This window comes from Pelobates fuscus, chromosome 2, assembly GCF_036172605.1.
Source record: "Pelobates fuscus isolate aPelFus1 chromosome 2, aPelFus1.pri, whole genome shotgun sequence".
NCBI classification, from domain to species: domain Eukaryota; kingdom Metazoa; phylum Chordata; class Amphibia; order Anura; family Pelobatidae; genus Pelobates; species Pelobates fuscus.
The window spans coordinates 35,036,191-35,056,742 of record NC_086318.1 but is presented as its reverse complement, the minus strand read 5'-3'; the positions used below and the strand labels follow the sequence as shown (position 1 = coordinate 35,056,742).

Here is a 20,552-nt window from a genome sequence, read left to right as displayed (position 1 = left end):
ATATATACTATGTGTGAAAAACTAAGTACACCTTATGATTCAATAGCTTTTAAAACCAACTTTAGCAGCAATAATGTGAAATAATCATTTTCTGTATGTCTTTATCAGTCACTGTAAACATTGTTGAGTAATGTTGTCCTACTCTTTTTCCCAATTTTGCTTCAGTGCATTTTGGTTTGCTGGCATTTATTTATGCACAGCTCTCTTAAGGTCTAGCCACAGAATTTCAATCGGTTGGAGGACTGTACCATTGCAACACCTTGATTATTTTCTTTTTCAGCCATTCTGTTGTAGTTTTGCTGGGGTCATGTTTCATCAACCAATATACCTGTGGAATGTAGGAAGATGGCCCTAGACTGCGCTGGGTCCCCAGGCTGGATGCCAAATTGGCTGACTTGAGTGCCAAATAATTGGGACTGGAAGCTGGTGGCCTGTTATTTGGAGATAAATTCATCAAAGAGCTTAATTGTCATGTGGCGGTTTACACTTCCATCAGCTAAGTGCAAATCTCACTGAAACTGATGTTTCATGTGAATCCTTGCTCCTCCAGGGCTGGCCAGAAGAAAGGCTGTGCTGCTAGCCATATCGCCTCCACAGGCTAAAGGCCTTGTTTTCAGTCCTTGCAACACTATGATAGGATATGCAGTAATATGCACCCAGGTACACAAATCTTACTCCACGTCAGTTTTCTATCCATATTTTTGGGCCACCCTAAGTGGTGTGTGGCCCATTGTATGCATTGCATTGGTATCTGTCGGTAACATCTTCCCTCCGACCTTCTTCCACAGGCCCTCTATTTCTTTCCTACGTCTCTCGTCACCGTCCTGTCTCGTTGACTATGGTGGCTCGGTGGATCCGATAGCTCTTGATGTCGGCTGGCATTTATGCTTCTTTCGGGGCCCATTCATGGAGCTGCAGTTTTGTCAGTTTTCTCCTTGGGTGGCTCCATCTGATATCCTGTCTGCTGCAGATTTGTCTCAGGAAACCACGTTCCAGACCTTCTTCTTTTTCGTCCGCGTCCTCACGTGACTTTGGACCTTTTTTCTCAGCATTAAAACAGCAAATATAAAGACTCCTATCTTGTATTAAAATTGGGGATTAGCCTTGCCTTTAATAAAGACAGGAGGCGAGTATTTGTCTCACCCAGATTGTTCAGTTGTTTGTATCTCTTTCCCTCCCACCCCCCTTCCTATCCTGCTTGTTGGACTTGTAGTTGCTTGCTTGGTTTTCTTCCCTGTGTGGTTCCCGATTCCATTGTTGTTCTCACCATTTAGGCCCTCTTGTGTTGTTTTGGTCATTGTCTTATTGTGTTTATTACATCCTTTGTACCTGTACTGTGTGCATTGCATGTTATAATGTAGTTAATAGCACCCATGATCTCATGTGTTTCTTTTCTTTTCTAGCTTGATGTGCTTCTAGAGTATCCGGTCCTGTTTTCCTGTGTTTCATGACTGTTGTTTCCAGTTCCATTTCCTGGTTATGGTTTCTTCCTCTACCTGCTCAACATCACCAAATAGAGAGGATATAGTAGGGGCCTGTTATGTCTTTATTGCACTGTAATATGTTCTCATAGATTGTTTGTTTTTTGAGATTTAACTCCGTGTTAGCTGCTGGGAGGTTCAGTAAAGAAAGGTTAAGAAAATACTTGCCTCCTGTCTTTATTCAAATTTAGACTATAACTTCACCAAGGCTAGGCTAATCACCAATTCATGTGGAAGCAGTAAGGGTGTAATTGTTTCTTCCACTTGGCTTCCTCATTCTGGATTTATTTTTGTTAAAAGAATCATGACATGGTGTAATATGTCATGGGTTGATTTTCATATAGCGTTGTATTTACTTTATTTTAAACCCTGCTAAAGAACAAATGACTGTTATAATGCCCTGATACGTAAAGCCATAGAAAGCCGCCCTAGAATGCAATATACACACACACATATATATATATAATTTTGTATGTATTGATTGTTACAATTACAATCCTACTTTAATCAAATTAAATGCTCTTCGCAAGATCCAACTTTCACATAATGAAGCAGTTTTGGTGTATAGATCTTGCCTCTGCAGTTTCACTTCTGAATTCTCTGTAATGTAGGAATTTAATCACTTTTGTTTCTGTTATGCTACTCTTGCCACACTTTATTATTAGTAAAAACCAAAGAAAAACAAGTTACCTGCGCTCTCTCCTTTATCCCTATGTATTTTTCAACAAATGGAGGTCTTTTAGTTACCTCCAATGGCCATGAGAGGATGAGCCCACCTGCCAACATCAAGGCAGACCCCCCTAGGTGGGTCCTAACTGTAACCATTCACCTTGCTTCCTTGAGCCTCTGGCAAAAATCTCCAATGAGACAGAAAGGGGTATTTTTTTATATAAACCCCTATAAATTATTAACCCTTAATAGGGAACACATGGGATGGGCAGCTGCATTGTAACAAGGCTGAGTAATACAAAAAATGGATACAAATGCAGAAAGAAAAGTCCTGCGCTCACTCCCATCACTACTGGGTGGCTGCAATGACTACAGTACACATCAGCCCCAATATATAGTAAAAACACTTTATTATTATTATTATTAATATTTATAAAGCGCCAACAAGTTCTGTAGCACTGTACAATGGGTGGACTAACAGACAGGTATCTGTAAAAAGACGAGTTGGATGCACAGGAACAGAGGGATTGAGGGTCCTGCTCAATGAGCTTACATGCTACAGGGAGAGGGGGATAGTGACACAAAAGGTTAGGGTATGGTAGAAAAGTACTTTGCTAGGATAGTATTCACAAAGGGCTTAGTGTTGTTTTGATGACAGTTGCAGGAGAGGAATCAGGTTGCGTGGAGAGAAAGTTGTTCACAGTTTAATTGCTAAGCTTTTTTAAAGAAGTAATTTTTAAAGATTTTTTGAAGGAATGGAGATTGGGTGAAAGTCTAACAGAGAGGGGAATGGTGTTCCATAGGAACGGTGCAGCCCTATTGAAGTCTTAAGGCGAGCTTTAGAGGTAGGAGTACGAACAGAGGTTAGACGTAGGTCTCTAGCAGAGTGAAGGGGCTAAGACAGGACATATTTGTGTATTAGTGAGAATAAATAGGTCAGAGCAGCATTGTGTAGAGATTTGTAAGCAAGAATCAGGATCTTTAATTGAGTCCTATATCTTACTTGAAGCCAATGTAGGGACTGACAGAGCAGGGAGGCGTGGGAGGTGCGGGTGGACAGGAAGATGAGCCTCGCTGCCGCATTCATTATAGACTATAATGAGGCAAGTTGGGAATACGTAAGACCACTGAGAAGCGAATTACAGTAGTTAAGGTAGTCATTATGGAACAGTTACAAGATCTGGAACAGTTGACAATGGGTCTTAGCTAATGTAGCTAATCTGGTGTCTCCCCCATTTAGGTGTTACATAGATATTTTATGTCAGTTACCATGTCCTAAAAATATCTCATCAAACAGCACCATTCTGGGTCTTCCAGCAAACGCATCTGCGTGGTTAATGAGAGCATCTTTCACTGTTTCATATCCACAGAGCACAACCCTCTTATCGGATCCTATCTGAATGCTGAATATTGAGCCGTACTTCTCTGAGAGCTGCAAAGTACAATAAAAAAATAACAATACAGATTTTATTTATTTTTAAGGACAGTGAATTTTCAGATACATGACAATGTATTGGACACATAACATAACAGTATTACATGATATATAGTTGAGTCAACAATGCATTATTTTCACATATTCTTGTCAATATAAAATACATTTACACAGGTCCTAGAGGGACACCATGTTAGACCCCAGAACAGAATGGCAACCTAGCCACAAATAGAACACATAATTTAGCTATTTCATTGGGAAAGTTTCTGTTTTTCCTCTTTGACTTTGCTATGTCAAAAAAATTAAATTACAGCTTTACCCTTACTTAAAATTTTAAGGACACCATTTTGATTACCCTCCCGAATGTTGCCATATTCTTTCAGACAATGACTTTTGAACCTCTATAATTCAATGTTTTGAGGACTATTATTTCTTATTTATCTAAATGTTGTTACGTAGTCTACATAATCTGCATGTACATATAAGTGCCTATATCAAAAACATATGTTAGGACTATTGTAAATTAGCATTATATGTCTATGTGTAATTTGGCAATAAAGTGTTGTTGTTGTTTTTTAATTATTTAATTGTAACTTTTCCAAGCTGAAAAAATTGCAGTCATTCTGAAACTATTGCAGAGAAAAGGTTCCAGAAATGTGACATTACCAGTTATTAGTAGGAGCAATATGACCTTAAGTCAATGGTATCATGGATGAAAATCTTCAGCCATGTAGAAGGATGGAGCCAGACCACCCTGTATAATTTACTACATCGTATCATCACTTCTGCTTGGTGCATTTAGCAAGGTCACAAGATAGAACATATGATTGACTGGCTAAAATCTCAGCTTAGCATAGAAATCCTTTACTCTAAGCCATAAAAAAAAAAGAAACAAGAGTATAATGCACACACTAAAAATGGGTAATACTTCCTGCAGGGTGCTCTAAAATGGAGGCCAATCACTGAAGACATCAAATAAAAGAAAATAAATACCCAGGTACACCTGAGGTTTCTTCTTAAAAGCAATCTTTTTTATTTGAAACAAGCAAGTGGAGACAACGTTTTGGCTTCTCTCTGAGCCTTTATCACGTCTACACTTCCTTGTTTCAAATAGCAAAGACTGCCTTTTAGAAGAAACCTTAGGTTTGCCCGGATATTTCTTTTCTTCCATAATAAAAAAAGGAGGCCAAGAATGTCTAATTGAATATGTATCTTCTAAGTGAACATTACCTGGATCAATGATTTGTTCGGCCTCTTCAAATCTAAATGGTGTATATTTCCTATGATTGGCAAGGCATTTGGTCCAGGGGGGAAATTCCAATACTTGCTTTTACTCCGAAGATAGGAAAAATATAGGAAAGATATACAGATGACTGAAAGTAAGATTGTGATTGGGTCCATTGGAATAATATTTTTGTCCGGTACCTGGGAATACATAGAGAAAGGTTTTATATTGAATGCAATTGCATTCACAGAATAGGACAAAAGGGTATGGATCATTTCAAAAGCTTTTTATGCAAAGGTGCCCAGACAAGTAAAATGATATGTAAGAGGATCAGCTTGGATTTTAATCTTATTTCCCCTTGTGCCACATTTACGCAGATACTAGGAGGAAAGGCCCAGCCATCCCAGCAGAATAGCTTCAAACAGTCATATTACCCACAGAGACAGGGGTATTGTAAATACAAAAATGTGTACTATCGACATTTAGCAGTGAACATCTAGAGGATTAGGTAGAGATTGTGGTGTGTAGTGAAACTGCCTGTTTCCTATGGTGTGTAGTTGCTTTGCTTGGTCAGAGCAATACATGTCTCAGTAGATGCCAAGCCGTGGATGTGGGCTCTGTATGGTACTGGATTCCTCTGTAGCATTCACAACCATCTTACTAGTTATCAGTAAGCATAAATGAGAAGCCAGTGTTTTCAACTCCTACATTGCTGACTGCACTCTGATGTTTTACAGAAAGAAAAAAAGGAAATCTTAACCCCTTAAGGACACAATTTCAGAAATAAAAGGAAATCATGACGGAATATTTCTGTCATGTGTCCTTAAGGGGTTAAACAACTGCTATATGCCTCCATCTAATGGATTAAACTAATATTACAATGTATGCAGGCATGCAGTCTACATATAGCCAGCATATACATCACACTCCATAGGTAAACAGAGTGAGAAGCAATGTAGAGGGCAGGGTTCCCTGGGTTCCAATGGGGACCAGGCTGGCCAGGTACAGGTCAAGGGCTGCTCTACTACAGTGTGTATTCCCATTCACAAGTGCTGGGAGGAAGTGGTCTGAGATCACTTGCTCTGTGTGCTGTAATGCATAAATCGAGGATTGCCCTTCATATTCACAAATATCTGAAGTTTCACTGGGACTCCTGATAGGCCAGAGCCTGTTTGGCTCTAGCAGCCTTCAGTGCCGTGCAAAGACACCTTGAGTGCCGTGCATGGCACATGTGCCATAGGTTGCCTACCCCCGCTCTAGGATGTGAACCTTGTGTGGCCTCCTGCCTAAGGAACTGGTCAACCTTAATCCCCCACTGGTAAGTGTGTGTCATTGTGCATGTATTTCTTAGAGTGTATTTGTGTATGTGTGTGTTCATATGTCAATAAGCTCCTGCATTCTAAAACTACACATGAATAAACCCATGCATCTGTAAACTCCATACAAAAACACTCATATTATTATTATTATCTTATTATTTATATAGCGACATCAAATTCCGCAGAGCTTTACAATGTGCGGACGAACAGACATGTAGTTGTAACCAGACAAGTTGGACACACAGGAACAGAGCGGTTGAGGGCCCTGCTCAATGAGCTTACATGCTAGAGGGAGCGGAGTTTATTGACACAAAAAGGTAAGGATAGCATTAGACTAGTGACAGTTGCAAGAGAGGAATCAGTCGGGAGCTGTTAACTGTTTAATTGGTACACTTTTATGAAGAGGTGAGTTTTTAATGATTTTTTGAAGTAGTGGAGACTGGGTGAGCATCTAACAGAGGAGGGAAGAGACTTCCACAGAAATGGTGCAGCCCTCGAGAAGTCTTGAAGGCGAGCATCAGAGGTGGGAGTACGGACAGAAGATAGACATAAGTCTTCAGCAGAGCGTAAGGGCCTTAGACGGGACATATTTGTGTATTAGGGAAGATAGATAGGTGGGAGCAGCATTATGTAGAGCTTTGAAAGCAAAAAACAGAATTTTAAATTGAGCCCTATATCTTACAGGAAGCCAATGTAGGGATTGACAGAAGGGTGAGGCATGGGAGGTGCAGGTGGATAGAAAGATGAGCCTCGCTGCCGCATTCATGATGGACTGTAACGGCGCAAGTTGGGAGCATGTAAGACCACTGAGAAGTGGATTACAGTGGTCAAGGCGAGAAAGGACAGTGGAATGGACCAATATCTTAGTCACATCTGGCGTTAAGTAGGGTCGGATTCGCGCAGTGTTTTTGAGATAAAAACAACAGGATTTGGCGATAGACTGAACATGAGGCTTGAAGAAGAGGTCAGAGTCAAAGAGAACACCTAGGCAGTGAGCCTGCGTAGTGGAGCTGATGGTAGCACCATTGACTTGGAGGGAGACAGACACAGGAGTAACAAGACTTGAGGGAGGAAAGACCATAATTTCAGTTTTGGTCAAGTTTAGTTTAGAGAAGTGGGCATCTATACAGTTAGAAATAGCAGAGAGGCAGTCAGAGACACTAGTCAAGAGGGATAGGAGAGATCAGGAGAGGATAGGTAGATTTGCGTGTCATCTGCATAGAAGCCAAAGGAGCTAATGAGTTTACCAAGAAGCAGAGCCAGAGAAAGAAACACTGAAAGAGCGCTGGGAGAGGTAGGAGGAGCACCAGGAGAGAGCAACATCTTGGAGACCGATGTTGCAGAGGATGAGAAGAAGCTGTTGATGATCAACAGTGTCAAAAGCCGCAGACAGGTCAAGGAGACTTAGGATAGAGTACTGACCACGAGATTTTGCAGTGAGTAGATCATTGGATAATTTGGTCAGTGCCATTTCCACAGAGTGCTTAGCGTGGAAACCAAACTGAAGCGGGTCTAGCAGAGAGTTAGAATCAAGGAAGTCTGTCAATCTTGCATACACAACTCTTTCAAGGAACTTGGATGCAAAAGAGATAGGACGGTAGTTGGATGGGGAGTTAGGGTCAAGGTTGGGCTTCTTTAGAATTGGGGTTACAGTTGCATGTTTAAAGTGCGATGGAAATATACCAGAGGAGAGAGATTGAGAATTTTAGTGAGAGGTGGAGAAAGAGAAGAAGACAGAGTACGGATGAGATTTGAGGGAATTGGATCTAGGGAGCAGGTGGTGGGGCGGGAGGACTGGAGCAGAGCAGAAACCTCTTGCACTTTAACGGGTGCGAATGAACATAGAACAGCAGAGGGAGTGAAGTTAGGGGAAGTATTGTAAGGGGAAGAAGAAAGATGATAGATCTCTTCCCTGATTGCTGAGATCTTGTCAGTGAAGTGAGTTGCAAAGTCTGAGGCGGTCAAGTTAGTAGGTGGAGGAGGAACAATAGGACGAAGAAGAGAGTTAAATGTGTGAAATAGTCATTTGGGTTTGCGGAAGAGTGTGGTTATGAGGGTATTGAAGTAATTTACTTTTGCAGAGGAAAGAGCCAAGCTGTATGAGCTCAGCATAAATTTATAGTGGAGAAAGTCAGACGCACAGTGAGACTTTCTCCAACAGCGGTTAGCAGTACTGGAGCATTTTTGGAGGTATCAAGTCAGCTTGGTGTGCCAAGGTTGTTGTTGGGGGCATCTGCAGCATTTAAATGTAGAAGGTGCCATGATTTCTAGTTGAGAGGAGAGGGTGGAATTGTAGAAGGAGGTTGCAGAACTAGGACAGGTGAGGTTTGAGATAGGTAAAAGGAGAGTTTGGAGATTAGTGGAGAAATGTCTACTAATAAGAGGTTGTTCCCATGGAAAACAGCAAACACCCCCACCAGAAAACTGTAAAATAAAAATATGTATCCAGACTTTTACAGGATAGAGTGATTATGAAGCAACCAGCTTCTAATGTACAAAAATACCCCTCAAGGTATTTCGGTCACTCAGGGTATTTTTGTACTTTAGAAGCTAGTTGCTTCATAATCACTTTATCCTGTTAAAATCTGGATACATATTTTGATTTTACAGTTTTCTGGTGGGGGTGTTTGCCGGTTTCCATGGGAACAACCACTGATCACGTCACGGCACCAGACGCAGCGTGATGACGCAACCAAGGTCAAGAAAAAAAAAAATATATATATATACATACATTCACTCAATCCATCATCACGATGCATCACTTTTTCCTTTTGAGCCTCAATCAAATGCTTATGATAGCATGATTCTAAAAACATTTGATTGCACCAATCACATAGACTAGGGAAGGGACAAAGAGACAGTATGGTGTGGATGGGGGTAGGGTGGACATAGATGGGCAATGTTTAAAAAAAAATAAACAAATAAATCGCATTGCGGGGAGGTTAGGAGGCACGAGCAAGGGAGGGAAAGAGGGTCATACATGTTTCCCCTTGCAGGCTAATTCTAAAAGCAGAAGAGGTTATGGAGGTTGGGAAAACATTTTAACTTTACAGTTTAACCATGGCGGGCGAACATATGCGCGGTTCTATCCGCCCCCTATTCGTCATCATTGAGTAAATTTTATGTTCGCGACATCACTAGTCTTGAAATATTTGAGTCATAAGTAATACAAACAAATCTATTCTGTGGATTTTTTTCCTACATGGTTTGTTCATTAAATTTTTTTTTAAATAAAATGTAGGTGACATTTGTAATGATGCACATTTAATACTGAGCGCCATAAATTTAAGTACATTTTTAGTAAAATGTTGATTGTGTCAAAAATGTGTCTAAACAATGTTTCTTAATTCATAATGTCAGTTATATGTAACCCTTCATCCTAACTACTAATTCTAACTTTGATCAACAACACTCTCACTGTAATGACATTTGTCAAAGTTAACATTTTAAGCAGCATCGATATTTGACTCTTGACGTTAAGTATTCACCATTTTCAACCAATACGACTACATTTTTCACAGTTGATAAAGTCAGGATTTTGAGAAAAAAACACTTGACACCTAAAAAAGCTGTTTTCTCATGTTTTCTACTCTCTCATAGATTAAAAGTGCATTTACTTTAAGATGTTCTTTACATATTCCAAGATGCTTGTTTCCTGGAGAATGGGAATGGGAAGTTCTACTCGGTAACACCAAATACTGGTCTGATGTTGAGCTTACTTACATTCTATATAATCATCTGGGATTAATACAATATGAACATGGAATTCATTAGATCATTAAAAGTAGCTTTTTACATTAAATCATAATTACTATAAAAGACAGGTTAAAATGATTGCAAAACAGTCACAATTAATGCTTTTTCCTTATCATCCCTAGTAAATAGTGGGATCCAACTGAACAAGTATATTCATAGTAATGAATTACAAGAATGTTATGAGATTTTACTTTTTTACAAATGTCAAGTAATTTTTTAAAAGCTGAATAGAAAATAAATACCAACCAGATACCTCTTTGGGCAGGCCTGTAGCAGTGCAATTCTCTTCTGTTTAAGGCAGCCTCCTAGTACATTGTCCAGATTTGTTTGCCGGACAGGACTTTTGCCCCTGCAGTAAATGTTTTTCACACTAACTGCAAATACTTTTCTCATTCTTTATTTATATTTGAATGAGTGTCTGTCACCATGCCAAGCCAATCCCCTTCTCTTATCTCATATTTCACTTCTTGAGATCATATACTACATGTTATTCAAAAAACATTCACAGTTAAAATGCAATGCAGAACTAAAAAAATAACAACATTTCTTAAAGCGGAACTATCATTCTGAACTTACCTTTACCCAATTGCTTCCTCTTCTCTTGGGATCTGTTCTTCTTTTCTCCCTATCTGATCTAGTTTTCTTTAAAACATAAGACAAATTGAGACTACTTTGTCTGATGTATTTTTCCTACGCTTGACCAGCTTTGACCAGTGGCATACACATGACCCATGGGGCCCCGGTGCGAAAATTGGGGCCCCCCCCGCGCTTACTCTGCACGGGCCGGGGCCGCAACACATGGCGGCGGGCACCTGGTCGCAGGGGTTGCAGGGCTGCTTCCCCTGTGACAGCGGTATGTACGCCAGTGCATGCAGATGCACACACACTTAAAGGACCACTACAGACACCCAGATCACATCAGCTCAATGAAGTGGTCTGGGTGCCAGGTCCCTCTAGTTTTAACCCTGCAGCAGTTTCTGAGGGTTAATCCAGCCTCTAGTGGCTGTCTCACTGACAGCCGCTAGAGGAGCTTCTGCGATTCTAAGACACTGAGCGTCCAGTAACATTGAGTAACGTTGAGTAAGGCTTTCCTATGGGCGGTTTGAATGCGCGCACGGCTCTTGCCGTGCATGTGCATTCGGAGCTGAGAGGCGGAGGGATCCCCAGCGCCAAGGGAGTCCGGCGCTGGAGAAAGGTAAGTGCTGAAGACACACACACACTCTCACAAACAGACGCATACACACTAGCTAACAGACACACACATTTACTGACAGAGACACACTCAGCGACAGACATACATACACACTCACTTACAAAACATACACTCTCACTGACAAACACACACTCACTAGCAGACATCAAACAGACTCACTAACACACACACAAACACACTCAGTAACAGACACACACAGTAACACACTCACTGACACTCAGTAACAGACACACACAGTAACACACTCACTGACACTCACTAGCAGACACACACTCAACAGACACACTCGCTGACACTCACTAGCAGACACACACACTAACACTCACAGTAACACTAACACACACACTAACACTCACACTGACACACACACTGACACACACACTGACACACACACTAACACTCAGGGGCGTATTAGCCGCGAGGCAAACAAGGCATTTGCCTTGGGCGGCATTTTCCAGGGGGCGGCAAAAAAAGCCGCCCCCAAATGCCCAAGGCTATGCCTTGCGGCTAACAGACATGCTGGGCTGCTGGTGGGCGGCTGGCGAGGGAGAACTTCCTCTGAGCTGTCTGCTCAGCTCCCTCGCGCGCCGCAGAGTGAGGCTGGGAGCTGGAATATGACGTCATATTCCGGCTCCCAGCCTCACTCTGAGGTGCACCAGGCAGTGCCGCTCGCCCAGCAGCCACTGGACCACCGGGGAGGAAGAGACACCCCCCCAGTATTCCCAAAGGTAAGGAGACTGGGGGAGGGGGGGTTTAAATAAATTTAAAAAAATGTGTTAATGTGGGTGGGTGAGTGTGTGTCTGTTAGTGTGTTCGTCTGTTTCTGTTAGTGTGTGTATGTTAGTGTATGTCTGTTAGTGTATGTCTGTTAGTGTGTTTGCCTGTGAGTGTGTTTGTCTGTTAGTGAGTGTGTGTGTGTCTGAGTGTGTGTGTGTGTGTGTGTCTGACTGTGTGTGTCTGTTAGTGTGTGTGTTTGCCTGTGAGTGTGTGTGTATGTTAGTGAGTGTGTGTGTCTGCTAGTTTGTGTCTGCTAGTGAGTGAGTGAGTGTGTGTCTGTTAGTGTGTGTCTGTTAGTGAGTGTGTTTGTCTGTTACTGAGTGTGAGTGTGTCTGTTAGTGTGTGTGTGTTTCTGTTAGCGAGTGTGTGTTTCTGTTAGCTAGTGTATGCGTATCTGTCAGTGAATGTGTGTGTGTGTGTGTATTTAGAATGCGGGGATAACACACACACTAACACTCACACTAACACACACACACACACTAACACTAACACACACACTAACACTAACACTCACACTAACACATATGTTTTTAAAATGTAATCCCCCAGCCTCCTTACCTTTTGGAGTGCTGAGGGGATTCCCTGGGGTCCAGTGGTGATGCTGGGCTCCTGGGCAGCCGGTCACTGGGCGGGCATGCAGGCAGGCTGCTTGTGAGGGAGCACTCTCCCCTGAGTGCTCCCTCTTCAGCTCCCTCGCGCACTGCGTAGGGATGCTGGCGATGGAAGATGACGTCATCTTCCGGCTCCGGTATCAGTACGCGGCGCGCGAGGGAGCTGAAGAGGAAGCACTCAGGGGAGAGTGCTCCCTTGCGCGCCTGCAGGACCGGCCGTGGGGTGACAGCAGGGCCAGCCTTGGGAGGCCCTGAGGTGGCCGGCTCCTGGGCCCCCCAGGAGAAGAGGCTGGTCACGGTGCGTACATACCGAGTTGCAGGGGCGGCCGGGCCCCCTGGTGGTCCGTCCGGGTCGCAGCCGCGACCCCTGCGATCCTGGTATGTACGCCACTGGCTTTGACCATCTTCCTGTGGTAAAAGAAAGTTTGACACAATACTCACCCTTTTCACTGTGATCTTGCGATGCCTCCTTTCACTATTTCCAAACGTCCTGTATTATAGACAGGACGCCTGCGTAACTACCAAATTTCATCCTAACAGAATTGGTATAGTTTGTTCATTTGTGTTAGGATAACATTCAGTACTTGTATTTCGGTTCGAAATGTCATTTCAACTAATGAAATTCCGATCCGTGCTGTGGCTGCATCTTACAGCTGCTTACTTGATAGCTCCCTAAATCCCATGGTATTAGGGAGTTATCTACCAAAAATCTGAAAGATCAAAATTGGTCTTTCAGCCATCTTTCCTAAAAATGACTTAGTATTAGTAAATAAGGGAGACTGCCACTACTCGCTATGCCGAGAGTAGGGGAATGTCTACAAAAAAAAAAGCCCCACTCCACACCTGTTGCAATAAATCATTGTGATTGACTGATTTAAGCCAGCATACTGAATATTTGATGTGAAATGAAAGCAGTGTTTCTCCTGAACAAACTAATATTTAATAAGCGTAGGTGTACTTAATATGACAGAGATGGCTTATGGTTGAACAGACATATAGTCAATTTCCAGGTTTTTTTTTAATTTTGTTTTGCACAAATTGTACAAATGCCTCCATCCTTAAACAGATACTATAGTGCCAGGAATACAAAGCTGTATTCCTGCCACTATCCCTCCCCATGCCTCCCTTCTCCCTGGCAACCCACTATTAAATAAAGGGTAGAACCCCCTTTATTTACTTACCTTTTCCCGCGCTAATGTCCTTTGGTTTTGGGTCTATGCTTCGCCCCCTTCAACGTCCCTTTGTGGTGGAATCTCAGTAAAAATTAATTTACTTGGACAAGATTGCCATGTGGTATGTGCACTTGCATATGTTGATGTATCAGTTAGTCAGTTACACGTAGCTAAGATACAATCAGTAGTGTAAGGAGCATATGTAGGAATACAGGATATACGAGTATTTCCCCTCCTCCATTGTGCTGGGCAAGCCATGTGGTCAAACAGGAATTTAGTCTCTATTCGGTTGATTAGATAAGAGTATGTGTAGGTTGAACTGATTATGGGAGGAGCTGCATGCCTATATAAGGGACCTACACTGTATGATCAAGACTCAGACTTTGCTGTTTTTTGGTGACATTAGTCCCTCTGAGTCCCGGTCGGTGAATCGAAAAAAGAATCTCTTCCTTCCTGAAGAAACCTGTGTCCATCTCTCTGTGCTTGGCTTCCGTCAGTTTCTCCGGTATCACCTTAATGCATGGGAGCTAATGCACATGCCTGCCAAATGCTGTGAGCACATTATACCTCCCCATAGAAAAGCATTGAGTAAATGCTTTCATATAGGGAAAATGCAGACTGTGAGGACGTCCAGCGTCAGATACTGAACCAAAGGAACGTTTCGATCAAGGAAGCGCCCCACGTGGCTGTCTTGTAGATAGCCACTGTGGGCAGACATACTGCTGCAATGCAAACATTTAAATTTCTCTGGAACTGCAATGTTCAACATTGCAGCACTAAGAGCAATAGTGACTGTGCACCCAGACCACTTTAATGAGCTGCAGTGGCCAGGGTGCCTATTGTGTACCTTTAAGGGGTTAACATAATATTCTCGGGAATCCCAATAATATCTGAAACTTTCCAACATAGGTGATTGTAGCGGAATGCAGTAAGCCTGTCCTGTAAAATGCCTGTGTGACTGTATTCGGCATATTTTGCCTGTGTTGATTTTCCTATTTGTATATTTTCTGTGCGAATTGTATGCTATTCGGTAGTTTACATCCGTACAATATGCATATGGAAACTACCGAACTGAGGGACCACCCCAGAGAGAAATGTGTTAGCAATTAAGGTTCACATTCTTTCTAAAACCGCAGGGTAACAAGCACTGTATTGGTTACTGTCCTAATTAATGTGAATCCCTCCCTTGCATGGGAGCATGCTTTATAAGGAACCCTGGAATAAACGATTGTCAGTTCTACTCCTGAAACTGTGTGTCGTCCAGTTATTGGGATTGCTGTGGGGATATTGCTGCAACTTTTTACCTGCTTGAAACTCTGCTGTGGATTTACTAATGACCTGTTCCTGAGCCTCCCTAGGATCTTAAGTGGAGAATAGCTGCGAGAAATCAGCTCTCCGCTACATTGGTTGGCAGCGCTGGGATCCAGACTCACAGAAGAACAAGGATTAATGGAGATTGACCTTTCTACTCTAAAGAGATCCACATTGAAAGACCTTCTGGAAGCGAAAGGTGTTTCAGCCAGCAGCAAATCTAAAGCAACACTCATCACTGAAGTGATGGCAGAATACAGAGCAGAGGAGGTCCAGGCCACAGAACAAAGACCCGAAACAGAACAGGAGGAGTTCCAAAGACAATTACAATTCAGGCTGGCCTTTTATGGGGAAAACCCACCAACAGAGATCATCTCTAAAACCATGACAGAGGTGCAGGAGTTTGTGATGAGCAAAAGAAGGCCACAAACACCAGAAAGAAGTGCAGCAGGAGCTGTGACACAAGAGGGTAAGCCCAAAATTCCCTATCAAGCCTTTAAAACGTATGTAGAAGCAGAGGAGGATATAGATGCCTTCCTCCAAGACTTTGAAAGACTATGTACGCTGCATAACATACCAAGGGAAGAGTGGGTACCCATATTAGCAGGACGGCTGTCAGGGAGGGCAGCTGAAGCCTACCGTACTATACCAGACATTGAAATTAGAAACTATAGCCGTGTAAAAGAGGTTATCCTGGCCCGGTATGCAATGACACCAGAGGCATACCGGAGGCGCTTCAGGGAACTGAAAAAGGCTGACAAGGACTCGCACGCAGAGTGGGCTTGCCGACTAGAAAGGGCAGCTCTTGGGTGGATGCAGTCAAGTAAAGCGCGGTCCATGGAGGACTTGTTACAAATGTTGTTATTGGAACAGTTTTATGAGGGGATATCCGCAGAACTGCAGGAATGGGTGAGGGATCGTAACCCCACCTCCCTCACCGAGGCTGCTAAAAAGGCAGATGATTTTATGGATGCCCGCAGACAAACCAAGGCAGTGAGTACTAAACCTGCCATGCGACCGCTGGGAGGAAACTCTTTCTCCACTAACCCTCAGACCCCACCAAGACAACTCCCTCCACCAGCACCGGCAGCAGCACAACCGAGATATCGCCCACCTGCTTCTGTGCAATGCCACCGGTGCCAGAAGTGGGAACATTTCCAGCGAGATTGCCCGCAGCCTAGAGACCGCACCACCTGGATCCGACCAGGGCCTCAACCACCACCACCGAGAGCAGCAGCGCATCACTACCAGGACGAGGTACCACTTCCCTACAGCTCTGCAGTTCCAGTCACGACTGTGGAACAGTGGGAAGTGCTGCATGAGGCCAACCCATTACAGGCACAGGCGGACAACCGACAGCACCATAGGCAGACCGTATACCTAGAAGGGAAGCCTATGCAGGGGCTCAGAGACTCGGGAGCCACCATCACCTTGGTCCAAAGTCATTTGGTTTCTGACAAGGCCAAGCTTAATAAGACTGTGGCTGTCAGGGTTGCAGGGGTAGCCGTGTATCGGCTAGACACAGCCAGGGTACACTTGCATTGGGGTGCGGGATTTGGGAATGTGGAAGTGGGATTAATGCCGCAATTACCTGCTGAGGTGGTACTGGGGAATGATCTGGGCAAACTCACCTCTGCATTTGAGCCCCAAACTACTGAGGGAGCACACCCAGTAGTCACCAGGCAACAGGCCCGCACCCAGCACAGCAACGCACTGTCGGAGGTCCAGGTAAGAGATTCCTCCCCTTCCCTAGACTGTATCCCTTGGGCCCCCCCTGACAAATTTGTAGCCGAGGTGATCACTGACCCTACCCTACAAGTATACAGAGACAAGGTCACCTCTAACCAACCGGGGGCGGAGGGGGAAAGATTTGTGTGGGACAGACAGCTATTGTACAGAGAGACGGACAAACAGATAGCTGGGTCAGACGCAATTGCTGTAAGGCAGCTGGTAGTACCTCAGAGGTACCGAACTGAATTACTCCGGATAGTGCACGATATTCCGCTATCCGGACATTTGGGGGTCAGCCGTACCAGATATCGGCTGACCCAAAGTTTCTTCTGGCCAGGGATTAGCCAGGAGGTGCGCAGATATTGTAATACATGCGATACGTGCCAGAGGGTAGGCAAGAGGGGGGATAGGCGCAAGGCTAGGTGTCAGGGTCTTGCCTGAGTTGGGAGTCTGTAGCGCAGATATGTTGCTCACCCTTGCAGATAGCCACAGGCCGAGGTGGTCAGGTAAGAATTCACCTGGCCTGTGGGTCTGTGCACGGGGGCTGTGCAGGATGCAGTACCAATACGCAGGACAGGCAAGGACTGAACCAGTAGGAATGTCGAGGGAAAGCCAAGGTCAAAGGATGCCAGAGGTCAGGAACAACGAGGAGTAGCCGAAGTCAAGGGAAGCCAGAGGTCAGGAACAACGTAGTCAGAAGCCGGGGTCAATAATACAAAGCAGATAAACAGGAACACTGGTACGAAACAGGATCACAGGATCAAAGACTTGACACTGAGCACAGGGCGAGGCTGGGTTTAAATACCCTGCTGATGACCGATCAGAGTCAGGTGAGACACAGCCAAGTCAAGGTGCAGCCCCTGGTGTAGTAGCCATGCCAGGATGAACAGGACCGGAATCAGTAGTCACTGTATAAAGCTGCTGTGGCTCAGAGGCAGAAAGCAGGACTAGGACTGAGAAGTTCCCCGGTTCAAGTCCCCTGTTGGGAACTCCAGGAGCGACCACGTCTGGCTGTCTGTCTAACTGGTGAGAACCGTGACACTAGGTTACACCCGCTACCCATAATTGAAGACCCCTTTCATAGGGTCGCAGTAGATATAGTAGGTCCCCTCCGGAAGCCTAGCCCATCGGGCAAACGGTACATCTTGACAGTAGTGGACTACGCCACTCGCTACCCCGAGGCGGTAGCCCTAACCAACATACATGCAGAGACGGTGGCTGAGGCGCTGATGCAGATTTTCTCCCAGATTGGGTTACCCAGGGAGATCATCTCGGATCAGGGCACTCAGTTCACGGCAGAGGTCACCCAACAGCTCTGGAAATTTTGTAAAATCAGGCCCATAATTAGTGCTCTCCATCACCCCCAGACTAATGGGCTCTGCGAACGGTTCAATGGCACCTTGAAACAGATGCTCAGAACCTTTGCAGAAACCCACCGAGACTGGGAAAGATTCCTGCCTCACCTACTGTTTGCTTATCGGGAGGTGCCGCAGGAATCTACGGGATTTTCCCCGTTTGAACTATTATTCGGGAGGAGGGTAAGGGGGCCCCTAGATTTAATAAGAGAACACTGGGAGGGAGACCGTAGCGCCGACGGCACCCCTATTGTACCATATGTGTTGGCCCTCCGTGACCGCCTAGAAGCGCTAACGAAGACGGTAAGGGAGAACCTACAGGCGGCTCAGACGCGTCAGCGCACCTGGTACGACCGGGGCGCCAGGGACCGTAGCTTCCAGGTCGGGCAGAAAGTTTTAATTTTAAAACCTGTCCGGCACGATAAGCTACAGGCCGCCTGGCAAGGCCCTTATAAAGTGGTAGAACAACGGTGTGACACCACTTATATAATTGGCCACTGCGCAGGAACTGGAGGGCGACGCATGATCCATGTGAACATGATGAAGCCCTACCAGGAACGTTCAGAGGAGGTGACAGCTATCTGCGCCCCCACCTCTGAAGAATGTGACAGCCTCCCTCTCCCCGATCTGCTGGGAGACGGACAGCTAGCTGGGGATTTAGGAGAGGTTGTATTGGGAGATCGGTTGAGCCCACAGGAGCGTATCGAGGTACAACAACTACTGCATGAAAAGCAGGAGACCTTTTCTAATGTACCTGGATACACCCCTCTGGCTACCCACCGAGTAGAAACCCCGGGACAACTCCCCATGCGCCAAACTCCGTACCGCATCCCTGAAGCGGTCCGGGAGAATATGCGCAAAGAAATTGAAGAGATGATTCAGCTACGGGTAATTGAACCCTCGGATAGCCCCTGGGCTTCTCCAATGGTCCTCGTACCAAAACGGGACAGTACGACCCGCTTTTGCGTGGATTACAGGAGATTGAATGAGAAGACAGTATCCGACGCATATCCTATGCCTCGGATAGATGAGTTGCTGGACCGGATGGCCAGAGGTCAATACCTTACCACGATTGATCTTTGTAAAGGGTATTGGCAAATCCCATTGGCCCCGGACGCCATCCCTAAGTCCGCTTTTGTCACCCTATTCGGCCTGTACCAATTCAAGGTCATGCCGTTTGGGATGAAAAACGCGCCGGCTACCTTCCAGCGGATGGTGGACCGCCTCCTAGATGGGTTCCAAGATTACACCTGCGCATACCTCGATGATATTGCCATATTTACCAATACCTGGCAGGAGCATTTGGCCCATATAGGAGCGGTTCTAGATAGGATCAGGGAGGCTGGTTTAACCTTAAAACCAGCTAAATGTAGCATTGGGATGGCCGAGGTACAGTACCTGGGCCACCGAGTAGGCTGCGGTAAGCAAAAGCCGGAACCAGCCAAAGTAGAGGCGGTAGCACAGTGGCCGACCCCTAAGACTAAAACCCAGGTGTTAGCATTCCTAGGGACCGCGGGTACTACAGGAAATTTGTCCCAAATTATAGTGCCCTGGCCAAACCCCTCACTGACCTGACCCGTAAAAACCTTCCCCGCCAAGTAACCTGGACCCCGGAGTGTGAGCAGGCATTCCAACACCTGAAAGATGCACTTGTTAAGGCCCCTGTCTTGGCAGCTCCCAATCCAACTAAACGTTTTCTTGTTCACACAGACGCTTCTATGTTTGGATTGGGGGCAGTACTGAGCCAAGTCGGGGCCGATGGCGGAGAACATCCCGTGGCTTACATCAGTCGCAAACTGTTACCCCGAGAAGTAAGCTACGCCGCCATCGAGAAGGAATGCCTGGCTGTGGTGTGGGCCTTGAAGAAGTTGCAACCCTATTTATATGGACAGGCTTTTTCTCTGCTCACGGATCACAACCCGTTAGTCTGGCTGAACCGGGTGGCTGGGGACAATGCCAGGCTGCTGCGCTGGAGTTTGGCGCTGCAGCCTTTTGACTTTAACATTCAGTACCGCCCGGGTAAGCAAAATGGAAACGCCGACGGGTTGTCACGACAAACTGATCTGGAGAAATGATTCGTGAGCACCCCGGACATCCCCAAGCCGATCCGTATAGGATCAGACTGTGTATGCCGGCTTGTGGGCAAGGGGGAGCAGTGTAGCGGAATGCAGTAAGCCTGTCCTGTAAAATGCCTGTGTGACTGTATTCGGCATATTTTGCCTGTGTTGATTTTCCTATTTGTATATTTTCTGTGCGAATTGTATGCTATTCGGTAGTTTCCATCCGTACAATATGCATATGGAAACTACCGAACTGAGGGACCACCCCAGAGAGAAGTGTGTTAGCAATTAAGGTTCGCATTCTTTCTAAAACCGCAGGGTAACAAGCACTGTATTGGTTACTGTCCTAATTAATGTGAATCCCTCCCTTGCATGGGAGCATGCTTTATAAGGAACCCTGGAATAAACGATTGTCAGTTCTACTCCTGAAACTGTGT

The 20,552-nt window shown here is 45.0% G+C and overlaps 1 protein-coding gene across 1 annotated transcript in view; it reads right to left on the bottom strand.

Annotated features, from left to right (window-relative positions):
- LOC134586125 (uncharacterized) overlaps positions 1-20,552 on the bottom strand; it is a 111,267-nt gene that overhangs the window by 31,988 nt on the left and 58,727 nt on the right. The window contains exons 12-14 of the mRNA XM_063441635.1: positions 10,132-10,255; positions 4,816-5,010; positions 3,420-3,582 (exon numbers count right to left, since the gene is read on the bottom strand). Coding sequence (XP_063297705.1) covers positions 3,420-3,582; positions 4,816-5,010; positions 10,132-10,255 — 482 coding nt within the window. The remainder of the gene's footprint in view (positions 1-3,419; positions 3,583-4,815; positions 5,011-10,131; positions 10,256-20,552) is intronic.